The sequence below is a fragment of the Coregonus clupeaformis genome, unplaced genomic scaffold (genome assembly GCF_020615455.1).
Source record: "Coregonus clupeaformis isolate EN_2021a unplaced genomic scaffold, ASM2061545v1 scaf0028, whole genome shotgun sequence".
Taxonomy (NCBI): Eukaryota; Metazoa; Chordata; class Actinopteri; order Salmoniformes; family Salmonidae; genus Coregonus; species Coregonus clupeaformis.
In genome coordinates, this window is record NW_025533483.1 from 295,562 (window position 1) to 319,608 (window position 24,047).

At 46.6% G+C, this 24,047-nt stretch overlaps 1 protein-coding gene across 1 annotated transcript in view; it reads right to left on the reverse strand.

Annotated features, from left to right (window-relative positions):
* atp10a (ATPase phospholipid transporting 10A) overlaps window positions 1-24,047 on the reverse strand; it is a 129,274-nt gene that overhangs the window by 71,520 nt on the left and 33,707 nt on the right. Inside the window, exons 4-9 of the mRNA XM_045212597.1 lie at window positions 21,280-21,386; window positions 20,679-20,810; window positions 19,663-19,793; window positions 15,568-15,820; window positions 13,525-13,748; window positions 12,798-12,992 (exon numbers count right to left, since the gene is read on the reverse strand). Of these exons, the coding sequence (XP_045068532.1) occupies window positions 12,798-12,992; window positions 13,525-13,748; window positions 15,568-15,820; window positions 19,663-19,793; window positions 20,679-20,810; window positions 21,280-21,386 (1,042 nt within the window). The remainder of the gene's footprint in view (window positions 1-12,797; window positions 12,993-13,524; window positions 13,749-15,567; window positions 15,821-19,662; window positions 19,794-20,678; window positions 20,811-21,279; window positions 21,387-24,047) is intronic.

A 24,047-nucleotide genomic window follows, 5' to 3' on the forward strand; every position in this document is an offset into this window, starting at 1 on the left:
TGACTGGTCACTTAGTAACCTAGTCCTACTCCCGACCAGTCACTTAGTAACCTAGTCCTACTCCTGACTGGTCACTTAGTAACCTAGTCCTACTCCCGACTGGTCACTTAGTAACCTAGTCCTACTCCTGACCGGTCACTTAGTAACCTAGGCCTACTCCTGACCGGTCACTTAGTAACCTAGTCCTGACTGGTCACTTAGTAACCTAGTCCTACTCCTGACTGGTCACTTAGTAACCTAGTCTTACTCCTGGCTGGTCACTTAGTAACCTAGTCCTACTCCCGACTGGTCACTTAGTAACCTAGTCCTACTCCTGACCGGTCACTTAATAACCTAGTCTTACTCCCGACTGGTCACTTAGTAACCTAGTCCTACTCCTGACCGGTCACTTAGTAACCTAGGCCTACTCCTGACCGGTCACTTAGTAACCTAGTCCTGACTGGTCACTTAGTAACCTAGTCCTACTCCTGACTGGTCACTTAGTAACCTAGTCTTACTCCTGACTGGTCACTTAGTAACCTAGTCCTACTCCCGACTGGTCACTTAGTAACCTAGTCCTACTCCTGACTGGTCACTTAGTAACCTAGTCCTACTCCTGACTGGTCACTTAGTAACCTAGTCCTACTCCCGACTGGTCACTTAGTAACCTAGTCCCGACCGGTCACTTAGTAACCTAGTCCTACTCCTGACCAGTCACTTAGTAACCTAGTCCTACTCCTGACTGGTCACTTAGTAACCTAGTCCTACTCCTGACTGGTCACTTAGTAACCTAGTCCTACTCCCGACTGGTCACTTAGTAACCTAGTCCTACTCCTGACCGGTCACTTAGTAACCTAGTCCTACTCCTGACTGGTCACTTAGTAACCTAGTCCTACTCCTGACTGGTCACTTAGTAACCTAGTCCTACTCCTGACTGGTCACTTAGTAACCTAGTCCTACTCCTGACTGGTCACTTAGTAACCTAGTCCTACTCCTGACCGGTCACTTAGTAACCTAGTCCTACTCCTGACTGGTCACTTAGTAACCTAGTCCTACTCCTGACTGGTCACTTAGTAACCTAGTCCTACTCCTGACCGGTCACTTAGTAACCTAGTCCTGACTGGTCACTTAGTAACCTAGTCCTACTCCTGACTGGTCACTTAGTAACCTAGTCCTGACCAGTCACTTAGTAACCTAGTCCTACTCCTGACCGGTCACTTACTAACCTAGTCCTGACCGGTCACTTAGTAACCTAGTCCTACTCCTGACCGGTCACTTACTAACCTAGTCCTGACCGGTCACTTAGTAACCTAGTCCTACTCCTGACCGGTCACTTAGTAACCTAGTCCTACTCCTGACTGGTCACTTAGTAACCTAGTCCTACTTCACTTAGTAACCTAGTCCTACTCCTGACTGGTCACTTAGTAACCTAGTCCTACTCCTGACCGGTCACTTAGTAACCTAGTCCTACTCCAGACCGGTCACTTAGTAACCTAGTCCTACTCCTGACCAGTCACTTAGTAACCTAGTCCTACTCCTGACCGGTCACTTAGTAACCTAGTCCCGACTGGTCACTTAGTAACCTAGTCCTACTCCTGACCGGTCACTTAGTAACCTAGTCCTACTCCTGACTGGTCACTTAGTAACCTAGTCCTACTCCTGACCGGTCACTTAGTAACCTAGTCCTACTCCTGACTGGTCACTTAGTAACCTAGTCCTACTCCTGACCGGTCACTTAGTAACCTAGTCCTGACTGGTCACTTAGTAACCTAGTCCTACTCCTGACTGGTCACTTAGTAACCTAGTCTTACTCCTGACTGGTCACTTAGTAACCTAGTCCTACTCCCGACTGGTCACTTAGTAACCTAGTCCTACTCCTGACCGGTCACTTAGTAACCTAGGCCTACTCCTGACCGGTCACTTAGTAACCTAGTCCTGACTGGTCACTTAGTAACCTAGTCCTACTCCTGACTGGTCACTTAGTAACCTAGTCCTACTCCTGACTGGTCACTTAGTAACCTAGTCCTACTCCCGACTGGTCACTTAGTAACCTAGTCCCGACCGGTCACTTAGTAACCTAGTCCTATCAATCAATCAATCAATCAATTTTATTTTATATAGCCCTTCTTACATCAGCTAATATCTCGAAGTGCTGTACAGAAACCCAGCCTAAAACCCCAAACAGCTAGTAATGCAGGTGTAGAAGCACGGTGGCTAGGAAAAACTCCCTAGAAAGGCAAAACCTAGGAAGAAACCTAGAGAGGAACCAGGCTATGAGGGGTGGCCAGTCCTCTTCTGGCTGTGCCGGGTGGAGATTATAACAGAACCATGCCAAGATGTTCAAAAATGTTCATAAGTGACAAGCATGGTCAAATAATAATCAGGAATAAATCTCAGTTGGCTTTTCATAGCCGATCATTAGAGTTTAAAACAGCAGGTCTGGGACAGGTAGGGGGTTCCATAACCGCAGGCAGAACAGTTTAAACTGGAATAGCAGCAAGGCCAGGCGGACTGGGGACAGCAAGGAGTCACCACGGCCGGTAGTCCCGACGTATGGTCCTAGGGCTCAGGTCTCTCAGTTGGCTTTTCATAGCCGATCATTTAGAGTTGAAAACAGCAGGTCTGGGACAGGTAGGGGTTTCGTAGCCGCAGGCAGAACAGTTGAAACTGGAATAGCAGCAAGGCCAGGCGGACTGGGGACAGCAAGGTGTCATCATGCCCGGTAGTCCTGACGTATGGTCCTAGGGGCTCAGGTTCTCAGAGAGAAAGAGAGAACGAGAGAATTAGAGAGAGCATACTTAAATTCACACAGGACACTGGATAAGACAGGAGAAGTACTCCAGGTATAACCAACTAACCCCAGCCCCCCGACACATAAACTACTGCAGCATAAATACTGGAGGCTGAGACAGGAGCGGTCCGGAGACACTGTGGCCCCATCCGAAGAAACCCCGGACAGGGCCAAACAGGAAGGATATAACCCCCACCCACTCCGCCAAAGCACAGCCCCGCACCACTAGAGGGATATCCCCAACCACCAACACAATCCTGAGACAAGGCCGAGTATAGCCCACAGAGGTCTCACCACAGCACAAACCAAGGGGGCGCCAACCCAGACAGGAAGATCACGTCAGTAACTCAACCCACTCAAGTGACGCACCCCTCCCAGGGACGGCATGAAAGAGCACCAGCAAGCCAGTGACTCAGCCCCTGCAACAGGGTTAGAGGCAGAGAACCCCAGTGGAGAGGGGAACCGGCCTGGCAGAGACAGCAAGGGCTGTTCGTTGCTCCAGCCTTTCCGTTCACCTTCACACTCCTGGGCCAGACTACACTCAATCATATGACCTACTGAAGAGATAAGTCTTCAGTAAAGACTAGTCCTACTCCTGACCAGTCACTTAGTAACCTAGTCCTACTCCTGACTGGTCACTTAGTAACCTAGTCCTACTCCCGACTGGTCACTTAGTAACCTAGTCCTACTCCTGACCGGTCACTTAGTAACCTAGGCCTACTCCTGACTGGTCACTTAGTAACCTAGTCCTACTCCCGACTGGTCACTTAGTAACCTAGTCCTACTCCTGACCGGTCACTTAGTAACCTAGTCCTACTCCTGACCAGTCACTTAGTAACCTAGTCCTACTCCCGACTGGTCACTTAGTAACCTAGTCCTGACCGGTCACTTAGTAACCTAGTCCTACTCCCGACTGGTCACTTAGTAACCTAGTCCTACTCCCGACCGGTCACTTAGTAACCTAGTCCTACTCCTGACCGGTCACTTAGTAACCTAGTCCTACTCCTGACCGGTCACTTAGTAACCTAGTCCTACTCCTGACCGGTCACTTAGTAACCTAGTCCTACTCCCGACCGGTCACTTAGTAACCTAGTCCTGACCGGTCACTTAGTAACCTAGTCCTACTCCTGACCAGTCACTTAGTAACCTAGTCCTACTCCTGACTGGTCACTTAGTAACCTAGTCCTACTCCTGACCGGTCACTTAGTAACCTAGTCCTACTCCCGACTGGTCACTTAGTAACCTAGTCCTACTCCTGACCGGTCACTTAGTAACCTAGTCCTACTCCTGACCGGTCACTTAGTAACCTAGTCCTACTCCTGACCGGTCACTTAGTAACCTAGTCCTACTCCTGACTGGTCACTTAGTAACCTAGTCCTACTCCTGACCGGTCACTTAGTAACCTAGTCCGACTCCCGACTGGTCACTTAGTAACCTAGTCCTACTCCTGACCGGTCACTTAGTAACCTAGTCCTACTCCTGACTGGTCACTTAGTAACCTAGTCCTACTCCTGACCGGTCACTTAGTAACCTAGTCCTACTCCTGACCAGTCACTTAGTAACCTAGTCCTACTCCTGACCAGTCACTTCGTAACCTAGTCCTACTCCTGACCGGTCACTTAGTAACCTAGTCCTACTCCCGACTGGTCACTTAGTAACCTAGTCCTACTCCTGACCGGTCACTTAGTAACCTAGTCCTACTCCTGACCGGTCACTTAGTAACCTAGTCCTACTCCCGACTGGTCACTTAGTAACCTAGTCCTACTCCTGACCAGTCACTTAGTAACCTAGTCCTACTCCTGACCGGTCACTTAGTAACCTAGTCCTACTCCTGACCGGTCACTTAGTAACCTAGTCCTACTCCTGACCGGTCACTTAGTAACCTAGTCCTACTCCTGACCAGTCACTTAGTAACCTAGTCCTACTCCTGACCGGTCACTTAGTAACCTAGTCCTACTCCTGACCGGTCACTTAGTAACCTAGTCCTACTCCTGACCGGTCACTTAGTAACCTAGTCCTCCTCCTGACCAGTCACTTAGTAACCTAGTCCTACTCCTGACCAGTCACTTAGTAACCTAGTCCTACTCCTGACTGGTCACTTAGTAACCTAGTCCTACTCCTGACTGGTCACTTAGTAACCTAGTCCTACTCCTGACCGGTCACTTAGTAACCTAGTCCTACTCCTGACCGGTCACTTAGTAACCTAGTCCTACTCCCGACTGGTCACTTAGTAACCTAGTCCTACTCCTGACCAGTCACTTAGTAACCTAGTCCTACTCCTGACCGGTCACTTAGTAACCTAGTCCTACTCCCGACTGGTCACTTAGTAACCTAGTCCTACTCCCGACTGGTCACTTAGTAACCTAGTCCTACTCCTGACCGGTCACTTAGTAACCTAGTCCTACTCCTGACCGGTCACTTAGTAACCTAGTCCTACTCCTGACCGGTCACTTAGTAACCTAGTCCTACTCCTGACCAGTCACTTAGTAACCTAGTCCTACTCCTGACCAGTCACTTAGTAACCTAGTCCTACTCCTGACCGGTCACTTAGTAACCTAGTCCTACTCCCGACTGGTCACTTAGTAACCTAGTCCTACTCCTGACCGGTCACTTAGTAACCTAGTCCTACTCCTGACCGGTCACTTAGTAACCTAGTCCTACTCCCGACTGGTCACTTAGTAACCTAGTCCTACTCCTGACCAGTCACTTAGTAACCTAGTCCTACTCCTGACCCGGTCACTTAGTAACCTAGTCCTACTCCTGACCGGTCACTTAGTAACCTAGTCCTACTCCTGACCGGTCACTTAGTAACCTAGTCCTACTCCTGACCAGTCACTTAGTAACCTAGTCCTACTCCTGACCGGTCACTTAGTAACCTAGTCCTACTCCTGACCGGTCACTTAGTAACCTAGTCCTACTCCTGACCGGTCACTTAGTAACCTAGTCCTCCTCCTGACCAGTCACTTAGTAACCTAGTCCTACTCCTGACCAGTCACTTAGTAACCTAGTCCTACTCCTGACTGGTCACTTAGTAACCTAGTCCTACTCCTGACTGGTCACTTAGTAACCTAGTCCTACTCCTGACCGGTCACTTAGTAACCTAGTCCTACTCCTGACCGGTCACTTAGTAACCTAGTCCTACTCCCGACTGGTCACTTAGTAACCTAGTCCTACTCCTGACCAGTCACTTAGTAACCTAGTCCTACTCCTGACCGGTCACTTAGTAACCTAGTCCTACTCCTGACCGGTCACTTAGTAACCTAGTCCTACTCCCGACTGGTCACTTAGTAACCTAGTCCTACTCCCGACCGGTCACTTAGTAACCTAGTCCTACTCCTGACCGGTCACTTAGTAACCTAGTCCTACTCCTGACCAGTCACTTAGTAACCTAGTCCTACTCCTGACCAGTCACTTAGTAACCTAGTCCTACTCCTGACCGGTCACTTAGTAACCTAGTCCTACTCCTGACTGGTCACTTAGTAACCTAGTCCTACTCCTGACTGGTCACTTAGTAACCTAGTCCTACTCCTGACCGGTCACTTAGTAACCTAGTCCTACTCCTGACTGGTCACTTAGTAACCTAGTCCTACTCCTGACCGGTCACTTAGTAACCTAGTCCTACTCCTGACTGGTCACTTAGTAACCTAGTCCTACTCCTGACTGGTCACTTAGTAACCTTGTCCTACTCCTGACCGGTCACTTAGTAACCTAGTCCTACGCCCGACTGGTCACTTAGTAACCTAGTCCTACTCCCGACTGGTCACTTAGTAACCTAGTCCTACTCCTGACCGGTCACTTAGTAACCTAGTCCTACTCCTGACTGGTCACTTAGTAACCTAGTCCTACTCCCGACTGGTCACTTAGTAACCTAGTCCTAGTCCTGACCGGTCACTTAGTAACCTAGTCCTACTCCTGACTGGTCACTTAGTAACCTAGTCCTACTCCTGACCGGTCACTTAGTAACCTAGTCCTACTCCTGTCTGGTCACTTAGTAACCTAGTCCTACTCCTGACCGGTCACTTAGTAACCTAGTCCTACTCCCGACTGGTCACTTAGTAACCTAGTCCTACTCCTGACTGGTCACTTAGTAACCTAGTCCTACTCCTGACCGGTCACTTAGTAACCTAGGCCTACTCCCGACCGGTCACTTAGTAACCTAGTCCTACTCCTGACTGGTCACTTAGTAACCTAGTCCTACTCCCGACTGGTCACTTAGTAACCTAGTCCTGACCGGTCACTTAGTAACCTAGTCCTGACCGGTCACTTAGTAACCTAGTCCTGACCGGTCACTTAGTAACCTAGTCCTGACCGGTCACTTAGTAACCTAGTCCTACTCCTGACTGGTCACTTAGTAACCTAGTCCTACTCCTGACTGGTCACTTAGTAACCTAGTCCTACTCCTGACCGGTCACTTAGTAACCTAGTCCTGACCGGTCACTTAGTAACCTAGTCCTGACCGGTCACTTAGTAACCTAGTCCTGACCGGTCACTTAGTAACCTAGTCCTGACCGGTCACTTAGTAACCTAGTCCTACTCCTGACTGGTCACTTAGTAACCTAGTCCTACTCCCGACTGGTCACTTAGTAACCTAGTCCTGACCGGTCACTTAGTAACCTAGTCCTGACCGGTCACTTAGTAACCTAGTCCTGACCGGTCACTTAGTAACCTAGTCCTACTCCTGACTGGTCACTTAGTAACCTAGTCCTACTCCTGACTGGTCACTTAGTAACCTAGTCCTACTCCTGACCAGTCACTTAGTAACCTAGTCCTACTCCTGACTGGTCACTTAGTAACCTAGTCCTACTCCTGACTGGTCACTTAGTAACCTAGTCCTACTCCTGACCGGTCACTTAGTAACCTAGTCCTACTCCCGACTGGTCACTTAGTAACCTAGTCCTACTCCTGACTGGTCACTTAGTAACCTAGTCCTACTCCTGACCAGTCACTTAGTAACCTAGTCCTACTCCTGACTGGTCACTTAGTAACCTAGTCCTACTCCTGACTGGTCACTTAGTAACCTAGTCCTACTCCTGACCAGTCACTTAGTAACCTAGTCCTACTCCTGACTGGTCACTTAGTAACCTAGTCCTACTCCTGACTGGTCACTTAGTAACCTAGTCCTACTCCTGACTGGTCACTTAGTAACCTAGTCCTACTCCTGACTGGTCACTTAGTAACCTAGTCCTACTCCTGACCGGTCACTTAGTAACCTAGTCCTACTCCTGACTGGTCACTTAGTAACCTAGTCCTACTCCTGACCGGTCACTTAGTAACCTAGTCCTACTCCTGACCGGTCACTTAGTAACCTAGTCCTACTCCTGACCGGTCACTTAGTAACCTAGTCCTACTCCTGACCGGTCACTTAGTAACCTAGTCCTACTCCTGACCAGTCACTTAGTAACCTAGTCCTACTCCTGACTGGTCACTTAGTAACCTAGTCCTACTCCTGACTGGTCACTTAGTAACCTAGTCCTACTCCTGACCGGTCACTTAGTAACCTAGTCCTACTCCTGACTGGTCACTTAGTAACCTAGTCTTACTCCTGACTGGTCACTTAGTAACCTAGTCCTACTCCTGACTGGTCACTTAGTAACCTAGTCCTACTCCTGACCGGTCACTTAGTAACCTAGTCCTACTCCTGACCGGTCACTTAGTAACCTAGTCCTACTCCTGACCGGTCACTTAGTAACCTAGTCCTACTCCTGACCGGTCCCTTAGTAACCTAGTCCTGACCGGTCACTTAGTAACCTAGTCCTACTCCTGACTGGTCACTTAGTAACCTAGTCCTACTCCCGACCGGTCCCTTAGTAACCTAGTCCTACTCCTGACCGGTCACTTAGTAACCTAGTCCTACTCCTGACTGGTCACATAGTAACCTAGTCCTACTCCTGACTGGTCACTTAGTAACCTAGTCCTACTCCTGACCGGTCACTTAGTAACCTAGTCATACTCCTGACTGGTCACTTAGTAACCTAGTCCTACTCCTGACCGGTCACTTAGTAACCTAGTCCTACTCCTGACTGGTCACTTAGTAACCTAGTCCTACTCCCGACTGGTCACTTAGTAACCTAGTCCTACTCCTGACTGGTCACTTAGTAACCTAGTCCTACTCCTGACCGGTCACTTAGTAACCTAGTCCTACTCCCGACCGGTCCCTTAGTAACCTAGTCCTACTCCTGACCGGTCACTTAGTAACCTAGTCCTACTCCTGACTGGTCACTTAGTAACCTAGTCCTACTCCTGACTGGTCACTTAGTAACCTAGTCCTACTCCTGACCGGTCACTTAGTAACCTAGTCCTACTCCCGACCGGTCCCTTAGTAACCTAGTCCTACTCCTGACCGGTCACTTAGTAACCTAGTCCTACTCCTGACCAGTCACTTAGTAACCTAGTCCTACTCCTGACCAGTCACTTAGTAACCTAGTCCTACTCCTGACCAGTCACTTAGTAACCTAGTCCTACTCCTGACCGGTCACTTAGTAACCTAGTCCTACTCCTGACTGGTCACTTAGTAACCTAGTCCTACTCCTGACCGGTCACTTAGTAACCTAGTCCTACTCCTGACCGGTCACTTAGTAACCTAGTCCTACTCCTGACCGGTCACTTAGTAACCTAGTCCTACTCCTGATTGGTCACTTAGTAACCTAGTCCTACTCCTGACCAGTCACTTAGTAACCTAGTCCTACTCCTGACCGGTCACTTAGTAACCTAGTCCTACTCCCGACCAGTCACTTAGTAACCTAGTCCTACTCCTGACTGGTCACTTAGTAACCTAGTCCTACTCCTGACCGGTCACTTAGTAACCTAGTCCTACTCCTGACCGGTCACTTAGTAACCTAGTCCTGACCAGTCACTTAGTAACCTAGTCCTACTCCTGACCAGTCACTTAGTAACCTAGTCCTACTCCTGACCGGTCACTTAGTAACCTAGTCCTACTCCTGACTGGTCACTTAGTAACCTAGTCCTACTCCTGACTGGTCACTTAGTAACCTAGTCCTACTCCTGACCGGTCACTTAGTAACCTAGTCCTACTCCTGACTGGTCACTTAGTAACCTAGTCCTACTCCTGACTGGTCACTTAGTAACCTAGTCCTACTCCTGACCGGTCACTTAGTAACCTAGTCCTACTCCTGACCGGTCACTTAGTAACCTAGTCCTACTCCTGACTGGTCACTTAGTAACCTAGTCCTACTCCCGACCGGTCACTTAGTAACCTAGTCCTACTCCTGACCGGTCACTTAGTAACCTAGTCCTACTCCTGACCGGTCACTTAGTAACCTAGTCCTACTCCTGACTGGTCACTTAGTAACCTAGTCCTACTCCCGACCGGTCACTTAGTAACCTAGTCCTACTCCCGACTGGTCACTTAGTAACCTAGTCCTACTCCTGACTGGTCACTTAGTAACCTAGTCCTACTCCCGACTGGTCACTTAGTAACCTAGTCCTAGTCCTGACTGGTCACTTAGTAATAATTAATAAATAATTGGTCATTTAGCAGACGCTCTTATCCAGAGCGACTTACAGGAGCAATTAGAGTTAAGTGCCTTGCTCAAGGGCACATCGACAGATGTTTCACCTAGTGGGCTCGGGGATTAGAACCAGCGACCTTTCGGTTACTGGCACAATGCTCTTAACCACTAAGCTACCTTTACTTAGTAACCTAGTCCTACTCCTGACCGGTCACTTAGTAACCTAGTCCTACTCCTGACTGGTCACTTAGTAACCTAGTCCTACTCCCGACCGGTCACTTAGTAACCTAGTCCTACGTGGCCATGGCTTTCTATATAAAGCAGGCAGACCGGCAGCAAGGCATTCAGTTACTATTCGATTGAACGTTAGAATGGGCAAAACGAGTGACCTGAGCGACTTTGGGAGTGGTATGATTGTCGGTGCCAGGAGCGCCGGTTCCAGTATGTCTGAGACGGACGACCTCCTGGACTTTTCACGCACAACGATGTCTAGGGTTTACAAACAGTGGTGTGGCAGTCAGAAAAACATCCAGTCAGCAGCAGTCCTGTGGGTGAAAACAGCTCGTTGATGAGAGGTCGAAGGAGAATGGCAAGAATGGTGCAAGCTAACAGGCGGGTCACAAACCGGCAAATAACGGCGCAGTACAACAGTAGTGTGCAGAACGGCCTCGCGGAGCGCACAACTCGTCTGTCCTTGTCAAAGACGGGCCATTGCAGCAGACAATCAACACCGGGTTCCACTCCTATCGGCTAAAAACAAGAACAAGTGATTCCAGTGGACACGCGATCACCAACACTGGACAACTGAGGACTGGAAAAACGTCACCTGGTCCGACGAATCCCAGTTCCTGTTGCGTCATGCTGATGGCAGAGTCAGGATTTGGTGTAAGCGTCCTGAGTCCATGGCCCCATCCTGCCTGGTGTCAACGGTACAGGCTGGAGGCGGTGGTGTAATGGTGTGGGGAATGTTTTCCTGGCACAGGTTAGGTCCCTTGATACCAATTGTGAAACGTTTCCATGCTCCGAAGAATGCAGGCTGTTCTGGAGGCAAAGGAGGGTCCGACCCGGTACTAAACTGGCCACTGAGTGATTATTATGTATGAGTGTACAAAACATTAAGAACACCTGCCCCGGGGAAACAGGTAAAATAATGACTTAATCCTTGATACCATTGAGTTGGATTGTCTCTGTGTGCCATTCAGAGGGTGAATGGGCAAGACAAAATATTTAAGTGCCTTTGAACGGGGTATGGTAGTAGGTGCCAGGCGCACCGGTTTGTGTGAAGAACTGCAACGCTGCTGGATTTTTCTTAACGCTCAATAGTTTCCCGTGTGTATCAAGAATGGCCCACCACCCAAAGGACAACCAGCCAACTTGACACACAAAAAAAATGATGAGCATGCTTTGTAATGTTTTTAAAACAATACATTTATTAGTAAGAAGTAATGTGGTATACTGCTCAATTTCATCATGTATTAGTAAAAAGTAATGTGGAATACTGCTCAATTTCATCATGTATTAGTAAAAAGTATGTGGAATACTGCTCAATTTCATCATGTATTAGTAAAAAGTAATGTGGTATACTGCTCAATTTCATCATGTATTAGTAAAAAGTAATGTGGAATACTGCTCAATTTCATCATGTATTAGTAAAAGGTAATGTGGTATACTGCTCAATTTCATAAATTTTTTTGTGACCTGAGACCTTCACCCAAAATATCAGATGAGACAAAATGTTCAGCTGCCCCTTTGAGGGCGGGAGGTTACGGTGATACCGGGGCCACTCGAGTCCATGTCGTGTGTCTGTGTGTGAGATTTGGTGTGTGACTAGTAGTAGACTGCGTCAACTCGCTATCAGTTGAAGCAGCAGATTCCAAATAACATTGAAAAACAACCGAGCTTGTGAACACATTGTAAAAAGCCATGAAACTGGAGGACAAAGTCTCACTGTGTTGACCTGAGTAAATTAGGCCATCTTTTATATTTTATTCTCCTCCAATATGAATCTATCAGCATCTGTTTCTTTGTGCGATTAGCAGCTATGAAACAAAACAGCAGAAATACTATGAAAACAGCCACTGCAGCATTTTTTCTACTAGAAGTCATAACATTTACATTTACATTTACGTCATTTAGCAGACGCTCTTATCCAGACTCGGGAGACTAGACCACAGCGCCACTCGGGAGACTAGACCACTGCGCCACTCGGGAGACTAGACCACTGCGCCACTGCGTAACTTGCACATATGCTCACACTAGACTTTAGGCGATTTTTATTCCCAAATGCGGATGTAATGCTCGCACTGTAGAGCCCTGCAAATTGACTATCCGCCAGCGTGGCTGGTGAAATAGACACTCATACCCGCCAATACCAAATCTACCCGCATTTGGCGGGTGTTCATTTTATGCCCTGGCCAGCATCCCTGTGGATGCTTGACACCTTGTAGAGTCCATGCCCCGATAAATTGAGGTTGTTCTGCGGGCAAAAGGGGGGTGCAACTCAATATTAGGAAGGTGTTCCTAATGTTTTGTCCACTCACTGTATATACAGGGCCTACCTTCTGCCGCGGCTGGTTGGGTGATGACACCACCACGGTGTTACAGATGGTGAGGGCGATGAAGAAGTCGATGATGTCAGTGAGGTCAGAGGGCAGCTGAGACAGGGATTGGCTGTGGAACGTCTTGAAGGTCATCTGGCTGCTGCAGTGATTGACCTTGTCCAGGAGCTGGGGGTCAGGGGTGATGTCCTTCTCCTATTGAAGAGAGAGAAGAGGTTCAGAAGAATGTTTGTCATTTTCAGGTCATGGAAATGTGTCTTTTTTTTGCCTTTAACCCACCTCCACGAGAAACCTACACACAGAAACATACCCCAGAATCAGCTATGCCTTGTTAAAGGGAACAACGGCAGGAAAAGGCATCTAGGATACTTAGAATCCCACCAGATTTGACTCATCTGACTTAAGATTGTAACCAACGACCCTCTGGTTGCATGCTGTCCTCAATGTCCGCTTGGCTACCTGCTGTGCTATGCTCCATACTGTAGATCCCTCCAACTCAACTCTGGACCTTCAAGCCAGTTCCACTGCTTTGTTTCCATTCTTCCCCTCTAATCAGGGACTGATTTAGACCTGGGACACCAGGTGGTGTGTAATAAATTATCAGGTAGATCAAAAAAATCAGCAGTACTCGGAACCTCGTTGGGTAAGATTGGAATACCCCTGATGTAACCAATAGACACAGCTCTGAGCAGTGTGTTGTGTTGAGTAGTAATGGACTGCTATGTACCATGGGGCTGCTGAATGCAGTGTGTTTGGACAGGATGCTGGCCCTCTTGGCTTCAGCCCGGCTGCCAGTCCTGCGGTGGGACTTGGTGCTCTGGGAGCGCAGAACCACCTTGGCAGCACTCTGGTGGCTGGTGACGCTGTCCCGTCTGGGCAAGGTGCCACCGTGGGACGTACAGTCCTCCTCCTCTGAGTCCACCAGGTCCTGGTACATGGCCAGACGCCTCGCTGGGTAGGACAGACACAACGACAGAATATTATAATACAAAACTGCTACTAGAGAGTCCATACTTCCTCATTCCTAGATAAACAACAACAGTGTGATCTAGCAGACTGCAGCGTGAGATGGGTCGTGTTCATTAGGCCACGCAATATAAAACGTTGTAAAAAAATTTGCAGCAGAAATTAGGTTCTCTTATACACTACCGGTCAAAGGTTTTAGAACACCTACTCATTCAAGGGTTTTTCTTTATTTTTACTATTTTCATTGTAGAATAATAGTGAAGACATCAAAACTATGAAATAACACATTTGGAATCATGTAGTAACCAAAAAAGTGTTAAACAAATCAAAATATATTTTATATTTTAGATTCTTCAAATAGCCACCCTTTGCCTTGATGACAACTTTGCACCCTCTTGGCATTCTCTCAACCAGCTTCATGAGGAATCATTTTCCAACAGTCTTGAAGGAGTTCCCACATATGCTGAGCACTTGTTGGCTGCTTTTCCTTCACTCTGCCTCCGACTCATCCCAAACCATCTCAATTTGGTTGAGGTCGGGGGATTGTGGAGGCCAGGTCATCTGATGCAGCACTCCATCACTCTACTTCTTGATCAAATAGCCCTTACACAGCCTGGAGGTCTTTTGGGTCATTGTCCTGTTGAAAAACAAATGATAGTCCCACTAAGCCCAAACCAGATGGGATGGCGTATTGCTGCAGAATGCTGTGGTAGCCATGCTGGTTAAGTGTGCCTTGAATTCTAAATAAATCACAGACAGTGTCACCAGCAAAGCACCCCCACGCCATAACACCTCCTCCTCCATGCTTCACGGTGGGAAATACACATGCTGTGATCATCCATTCACCCACACCGCGTCTCACAAAAATCTCCAATTTGGACTCCAGACCAAAGGACACATTTCCACCGGTCTAATGTCCATTGCTCGTGTTTCTTGGCCCAACAAGTCTCTTCTTCTTATTGGTGTCCTTTAGTAGTGGTTTCTTTGCAGCAATTCGACCATGAAGGCCTGATTCACACAGTCCCCTCTGAACAATTGATGTTGAGATGTGTCTGTTACATGAACTCTGTGAAGCATTTATTTAGGCTGCAATTTCAGAGGCTGGTAACTCTAATGAACTTATCCTCTGCAGCAGAGGTAACTCTGGGTCTTCCTTTCCTGTGGCGGTCCTCATGAGAGCTAGTTTCATCCTAGCGCTTGATGGTTTTTGCGACTGCAAAGTTCTTGAAACTTTCCGTATTGACTGACCTTCATGTCTTAAAGTAATGATGGAATGTCGTTTCTCTTTGCTTATTTGAGCTGTTCTTACCATAATATGGACTTGGTCTTTTACCAAATAGGGCTATCTTCTGTATACTGATTGGCTCAAACGCATTAAGAAGGAAAGAAATTCCACAAATTAACTTTTAAGAAGGCACACCTGTTAATTGAAATGCATTCCAGGTGACTACCTCATGAAGCTGGTTGAGAGAATGCCAAGAGTGTGCAAAGCTGTCATCAAGGCAAAGGGTGGCTATTTGAAGAATCTCATATATATTTTGATTTGTTGAACACTTTTTTGGTTACTACATGATTCCATATGTGTTATTTCATAGTTTTGATGTCTTCACTATTATTCTACAATGTAGAAAATAGTAAAAATAAAGAAAAACCCTTGAGTAGGTGTTCTAAAAACTTTGACCGGTAGTGTAAGTGCAGGTTGTCCCTCTCTGTTTCAGTCTGTTTGGTGTGTAATGAATACACCCCAGGTCTCCCTCCTAACCCTACAGTATGGTCCCACCGTAACACTACAGTATGGTCTCACCGTTGGCATCGTGGCTATACTCCACCCCGGCCACCGTACATCTCCTGAACACCATCTTGTTCTCTGTGAGTGTTCCGGTCTTGTCAGAGAAGATGTACTGCATCTGCCCAAGGTCTTCAGTGATGTTCAGAGCTCTACACTGCAGGTGGGAGTCAGTCTCCTCATCGTACAGGTCTTGGTCCTGATGGATAAAATACACCTGGCAGATCTTCACAATCTCTATCGACACGAACAGGGAGATGGGGATCAGAACCTAGAGGAGAGAGAGATTCCATTACAGACAAAGACTGCGGATGTTTCCCAAATGGCACCCTATATTCCCTATATAGTGCACTACTTACGACCAGCGCCCTATCGGCCATTTGGGAAACACCCTGTGTCTTTGGTGGGAGTGGAAACATTGTAAAAACATTGTGGTGGCTTGTAACTGACAAGGATGTGACGGGAGGGAGACGTCTAACTGATCAACACACTTAGGAACAGGAGAGAATACGACAGATTCCATTTCAGACAAACACTGTGTTTTGTGGGAGACAAAGCTTGTGGTGGCTTGTGCCTGACACGGTTCTAGACCAGGGTTGGCGAACCTTTTGGCTCAAGGGCCACATTGAGTTTTTGAAACCAAGTGAAGGGCCACATACTATATGCGTGACAAAACATGTGAAGCCTTTATTCATTTTCACATTGACACGCAACTACTAGTGTACTGTAGGTGGACATATGCTTGCCGAACAATTCTACCCTTGTACCATCTCTACCCTTGTTTTTTGTGAAATATTTGTCATATTTTCAATTTAAGCCTACTAGAAAGTGTGTGCCCCCAGGCTTGGAGGGAAGCAAAAGTCATTGTACTACCTAAGAATGGTAAAGCCCACTTTACTGGCTCAAATAGCCGACAAATCAGCCTGTTACCAACCCTTAGTAAACTATTGGAAAAAATTGTGTTTAACCAGATACAATACTATTTTACTGTAAACAAATTAACAACAAACTTTCAGCATGCTTATAGAGAAGGACATTCAACAAGCATAGCACTTAAACAAATGGCTGTTTTGTTAGACTTCAGTGCGGCTTTTGACATTATCGATCATAGTCTGCTGCTGGAAAAATGTAAGTGTTATGGCTTTACACCCCCTGCTATATTGTGGATAAAGAGTTACCAGTCTAACAGAACACAGAGGGTGTTCTTTAATGGAAGCCTCTCCAACAAAATCCAGGTAGAATCAGGAATTCCCCAGGGCAGCTGTCTAGGCCCCTTACTTTTTTCAATCTTTACTAACGACATGCCACTGGCTTTGAGGAAAGCCAGTGTGTCTATGTATGCGGATGACTCAACACTATACACGTCAGCTACCACAGCGACTGAAATGACAGCAACACTTAAAGAGCTGCAGTTAGTTTCAGAATGGGGGAGGCAAGGTATAAGTTAGTCCTAAATATTTCAAAAACTAAAAGCATTGTTTTTTGGACAAATCATTCACTAAACCCTAAACCTCAACTAAATCTTGTAATGAGTAATGTGGAAATTGAGGAGACTAAATTGCTTGGAGTAACCCTGGATTGTAAACATATTGATACAACAGTAGCTAAGATGGGGAGAAGTATGTCCATAATTAAGCGCTGCTCTGCCTTCTATCAACAAGGCAGGTCCTACAGGCCCTAGTTTTGTCGCACCTGGACTGCTGTTCAGTCGTGTGGTCAGGTGCCACAAAGAGGGACTTGGGAAAATTGCAGTTGGCTCAGAACAGGGCAGCACGGCTGGCCCTTGGATGTACACAGAGAGCTAACATTAATGACATGCAGGGCTCAGAGTGGAAGAGAGATTGACTTCATCACTGCTTGTTTTTGTAAGAGGTGTTGACAAGGTGAATGTACCGAGCTGTCTGTTTAAACTACTATCATCACACAGCTCGGAAACCCATGCATACCCCACAAGACATGCCACCAGAGGTCTCTTCACAGTCCCCAAGTCCAGAACTGGCTATGGGAGGCGCACAGTACTACATAGAGTAAGGTAACTGATGCAATCAGTAGAATCAGATTTTAAAAAAACTGGTAAAAATACACCTTATGGAACAACAGGGACTGTGAAGAGACACACACAAAGGTACAGACACATGCATTCGCGCACATTGTGATATTGTTGTATGGTGGTATTAAACATTTTGTATTGTAGATATGTAGTGGTGTAATAATGTTATATGATGTACTGTTTTATATTTTGTTTTATATGTAAAGTAAGTGCTTTAATATGTTTGGAGCCCAGGAAGAGTAGCTGCTGCCTTGGCAACAGATAATGGAGATCCCTAATAAATACAACAAAAAAATACAAAACAAACCATATTATGGGGACATTAAGGCTTTATACCACATTATGGGGACATTAAGGGTTTATACCACGTTATGGGGACACAGTTTATAGGTAGAAACCGAGCTGCACTTCGCTGGCGACCCCTCCCCCCCTCTACACCTGGCTGTCGTTGCCGACCCCTCCCCCCCTCTACACCCGGCTGTCGTTGCCGACCCCTCCCCCCCTCTACACCTGGCTGTCGTTGCCGACCCTCCCCCCTCTACACCTGGCTGTCGTTGCCGACCCTCCCCCCTCTACACCTGGCTGTCGTTGCCGACCCCTCCCCCCTCTACACCTGGCAGTCGTTGCCGACCCCTCCCCCCTACACCTGGCTGTCGTTGCCGACCCCTCCCCCCTACACCTGGCTGTCGTTGGCGACCCCTCCCCCCTCTACACCTGGCTGTCGTTGCCGACCCCTCCCCCCCTCTACACCTGGCTGTCGTTGGCGACCCCTTCCCCCCTCAGTTCCAGAGGCTTCCCTCTGGCCGGCGCTTCAGAACGCCCGCGGCCAAGAAGAACGTGTCCAAACATTAATTCGTTCCTTGTGCCGTCGGACTATTAAATGCAAAGTCAATTGTATCGGTATATGTACTTATCTATCCAGTGCAGTTGGGACAGCGGTCAGTTGTGAGTGAATGTATCAATGTCCTCTATGTTGTTAGTGTGTGCAGTATGAAGGACCGACTGGTTTAAATGTGGATGGGATCCTTTTAAATGGAAAGTGATGCAAAATAAAAAAATGTCCAACCTGGATGAACAATAAAGATATATTCTATTTCTTCCTAACCTCCAGCCAAATGTATGACCATATTAGAGACACATATTTCCCTCAGATTACACAGATCCACAAAGAATTGGAAAACAAATCAAATGTTGATAAACTCCCATATGTAGTGTGAAATACCACAGTGTGTCATCACAGCAGCAAGATTTGTGAGCTGTTGCCAGTGAAGAACAAACACCATTGTAAATACAACCCATATTTATGTTGATTTATTTTCCCTTTTGTACTTTAACTATTTGCACATCGTTACAACACCGTATATAGACATAATATGACATTTGAAATGTCTTTATTCTTTTGGAACTTTTGTGAGTGTAATGTTTACTGTTAATTTCCAATTGTTTATTTCCCTTTGGCAATGTCAAAATACACTGAGAGTACCAAACATCAGGAACTCCTTCCTAATATTTAGTTGCACTGTCCCCCCTCCTTTTCCCCTCAGAACAGCCTCAATTCGTCAGGGCATGGACTCTACAAGTTGTTGAAAGCGTTCCACAGGGATGCTGGCCCATGTTGACTCCAACGCTTCCCACAGTTCTGTCAAGTTGGCTGGATGTCCTTTGGGTGGTGGACCATTCTTGATACACACAGGAAACTGTTGAGTGTGAAAAACCCAGCAGCGTTGCAGTTCTTGAAACACATCGTTGTGCCTGGCACCTACTACCATACCCCGTTCAAAGGCACTTAAATATTTTATCTTGCCCATTCACCCTCTGAATGGCACACATACACAATCCATGTCTCGATTGTCTCAAGGCTTAAAAATCCTTCTTTAACCCGTCTCCTCCCCTTTCACCTACACTGATTGAAGAGGATTTAACAAGTGACATCAATAAGTGATCATTGCATTCACCTGGTCAGTCTAATGGAAAGAGCAGGTGTTCTTAATGTTTTGTCCACTCCGTGTATGTTTCCCATGCCAATAAAGGCCTTTGAATAGAACAGAGGGTGAGTTAAGTACCTGAAATACGATGATCATGGTGAGGAAGAGATAGACGGCAGACAGGACAGGTGACAGGTCGGCTCCTTCGGGACTAAGGACGTCAAACACGGGTCTCTTATCTCCGTACTGATACATCCACAACCCGTGGCCTGGAACAACAGGGTCAAAGGTCAAATTATATACTAACTACATTCACAACCCCCGTGGCCTGGAACAACAGGGTCAAAGGTCAAATTATATACTAACTACATTCACAACCCCCGTGGCCTGGAACAACAGGGTCAAAGGTCAAATTATATACTAACTACATCCACAACGCCGTGGCCTGGAACAACAGGGTCAAAGGTCAAATTATATACTAACTACATCCACAACCCCGGAGAAATAGGTCAATAAGGTCAAATCAATCAAATCAAATTCAGGTCAGGTCGTAACAGCTAGAAAAGATGTGGCCTTGTCACAGGCTGTCACGTTTTACCAGCGAGGGCCACTTTGGGAACAAGTGTTTTAAATCAATACTTTAAAGCGCTATCCTCTGGGATACCTGCACATCTTGCTATAACTACTGAAACATCCCCAACAGGCCAACAAAGTCAATTCATAACAGTTTATTTTATTTTATCTATGAAAAACCAGGATAGTGGAGTCCTGGGATAAGAACAATAGACTTTCTACTGAGTCAAGTGTTGAAATGTAGAGTTTCCATTGAACAGCAGAAAGGTGACAGGAAGTTCAGAGGGTTAGAGTTTAGTTTCAGAACCTGTTTGTGATCAACTGTCAGAAGTAGCTGTTGTGTTTGCATACCACAGAGCTAACCCATGTCTAACAATTAGACTGGGACATTTTGGTTATAAATAAGCTATAATATGGTCCCGTATTTTGGAACTCTTCCAAAAACAGGAGTCCGTTTTGTAGAGGACATCCTCAATGTCCCAATAGCTATCCATAGGACTGACAGATTGACTGACTGCCAATAGCAGAAAAAGTTAGCTTTCGATAGAACATTCTAGGTGGTACTATATTGCGATACGTACCGATGGCAGAGAACAGGCACATGGCCAACAGGATGATGACACACCAGCCCACGTCCACATTCATCTGTCTCTCCAGTTTACTGCGTTTGTAGCGGGGGCCATTGTTGTTCAGCATGGCTTTAGTCTCATGACCTACAACATACTGGCAGTTTACATACAGTTCATACAGGACAGGGCCAGCGTCCACAAAGCAGCTCAGAGCAGGTGTTCTGACCTAGGATCCGTTTTCCTTCTAGATCATAATGAATAGGATTATATGGACAGATCTTCGGTCAGTACTCTGACATGGGCCAGATGTCATACAGAGAACCGGGCGTGAAACAGAGGCTCCATCTCAATAGGTGTTTCCTCACCTCCTCACCTCCTCTCTCCTTGCTTGCTTCTAAACCCCATTGGAAAGAGATGATCTAAGGTCGCTCCTCTCTAACCTTCTCCTCCAATGGGGTTTAAGAAGGAGGTGGTGGGGGGAGAGAGGATGTGAGGAACCGAGGACAGACTAACTGAGAGAGAGCCAGGGTGCCCTACCTCTTTCTCGACCCTTCCTCCAATGCATTGTGGGAGGTGAGGAGAGAGGATGACAGTAGAGAGGTGGGGTGATTACCTGCATAGATGACGATCCCAACACACTCCTCTGTGTTCCGGATGGTACAGCCCCTAAGCAGCAGGTTGTCTTTGTACAGACCATCTCTTCTTCCACTGCGATGGGTACTGTTACAGACAGGATACAGAGCATTCAATTAATCTATCACTGAGTAACATTACTGGATGACCAGGAGACGCACATGTAGATATCAATTAATCTATCCCTGAGTAACATTACTGGATGACCAGGAGACGCAAATGTAGATATGATCAATTAATCTAGAATAATATGCTAATTATATTAGACCCGACTGCAAAAAAATACATCAACAGATACTGAAGGGAAATCAACATGTAGCATTCCTCTGAAGCGATACAGTGAACTCAGACCACCTGCTGTGTGTGTTGCTGCTGTACTGAACAGCTAAATAGATTTTCACGCTGCAATGCATTGTGGTCTTTCCTTAGAAGGCTCTTATCTCAGCACTTAATACCTATAAAGGAACCACTGACCTTCAGTAACACTGTTACCTTCAGTAAAACTCTATAGAGGCTGTGGTAGTCAGTAGCACTATAGAGGCTGTAGTAGTCAGTAACACTATAGAGGCTGTAGTAGTCAGTAACACTATAGAGGCTGTGGTAGTCAGTAACACTATAGAGGCTGTAGTAGTCAGTTAAACTCTATAGAGGCTGTAGTAGTCAGTAACACTATAGAGGCTGTGGTAGTCAGTAACACTATAGAGGCTGTAGTAGTCAGTAACTCTATAGAGGCTGTAGTAGTCAGTAACACTATAGAGGCTGTAGTAGTCAGTAACACTATAGAGGCTGTAGTAGTCAGTAACACTATAGAGTCTGTAGTAGTCAGTAACACTATAGAGGCTGTAGTAGTCAGTAACACTATAGAGGCTGTAGTAGTCAGTAACACTATAGAGGCTGTAGTAGTCAGTAACACTATAGAGGCTGTGGTAGTCAGTAACACTATAGAGGCTGTAGTAGTCAGTAAAACTCTATAGAGGCTGTAGTAGTCAGTTACACTATAGAGGCTGTAGTAGTCAGTAACACTATAGAGGCTGTGGTAGTCAGTAACGCTATAGAGGCTGTGGTAGTCAGTAACGCTATAGAGGCTGTAGTAGTCAGTAACGCTATAGAGGCTGTAGTAGTCAGTAACGCTATAGAGGCTGTAGTAGTCAGTAACGCTATAGAGGCTGTAGTAGTCAGTAACGCTATAGAGGCTGTAGTAGTCAGTAACGCTATAGAGTCTGTAGTAGTCAGTAACGCTATAGAGGCTGTAGTAGTCAGTAACGCTATAGAGGCTGTAGTAGTCAGTAACGCTATAGAGGCTGTAGTAGTCAGTAACACTATAGAGGCTGTAGTAGTCAGTAACACTATAGAGGCTGTAGTAGTCAGTAACACTATAGAGGCTGTAGTAGTCAGTAACACTATAGAGGCTGTAGTAGTCAGTAACACTATAGAGGCTGTAGTAGTCAGTAACACTATAGAGGCTGTAGTAGTCAGTAACACTATAGAGGCTGTAGTAGTCAGTAACACTATAGAGGCTGTAGTAGTCAGTAACACTATAGAGGATGTAGTAGTCAGTAACACTATAGAGGATGTAGTAGTCAGTAACACTATAGAGGCTGTAGTAGTCAGTAACACTATAGAGGCTGTAGTAGTCAGTAACACTATAGAGGCTGTGGTAGTCAGTAACACTATAGAGGCTGTAGTAGTCAGTAACACTATAGAGGCTGTAGTAGTCAGTAACACTATAGAGGCTGTAGTAGTCAGTAACACTATAGAGGCTGTAGTAGTCAGTAACACTATAGAGGCTGTAGTAGTCAGTAACACTATAGAGGCTGTAGTAGTCAGTAACACTATAGAGGCTGTAGTAGTCAGTAACACTATAGAGGCTGTAGTAGTCAGTAACACTATAGAGGCTGTGGTAGTCAGTAACACTATAGAGGCTGTGGTAGTCAGTAACACTATAGAGGCTGTAGTAGTCAGTAACACTATAGAGGCTGTGGTAGTCAGTAACACTATAGAGGCTGTGGTAGTCAGTAACACTATAGAGGCTGTAGTAGTCAGTAACACTATAGAGGCTGTAGTAGTCAGTAACACTCTAGAGGCTGTAGTAGTCAGTAACACTATAGAGGCTGTAGTAGTCAGTAACACTATAGAGGCTGTAGTAGTCAGCAACACTATAGAGGCTGTAGTAGTCAGTTACACTCTAGAGGCTGTAGTAGTCAGTAACACTATAGAGGCTGTAGTAGTGAAGTCCTGGAGTCAACCAGCACTTCAGCAGTTTATACCTGACCATATCCCACTTAAAAATCAAACATTTATCCCCCACGACTACAGACCCTGGGGACACGCCTGACACAGCTCTGAGAATATACACCGTATCCCCCACGACTACAGACACTGGGGACACGCCTGACACAGCTCTGAGAATATACACCGTATCCCCCACGACTACAGACCCTGGGGACACGCCTGACACAGCTCTGAGAATATACACCGTATCCCCCACGACTACAGACCCTGGGACACGCCTGACACAGCTCTGAGAACATACACCGTATCCCCCACGACTACAGACCCTGGGGACACGCCTGACACAGCTCTGAGAATATACACCGTATCCCCCACGACTACAGACCCTGGGGACACGCCTGACACAGCTCTGAGAATATACACCGTATCCCCCACGACTACAGACCCTGGGGACACGCCTGACACAGCTCTGAGAACATACACCGTATCCCCCACGACTACAGACCCTGGGGACAC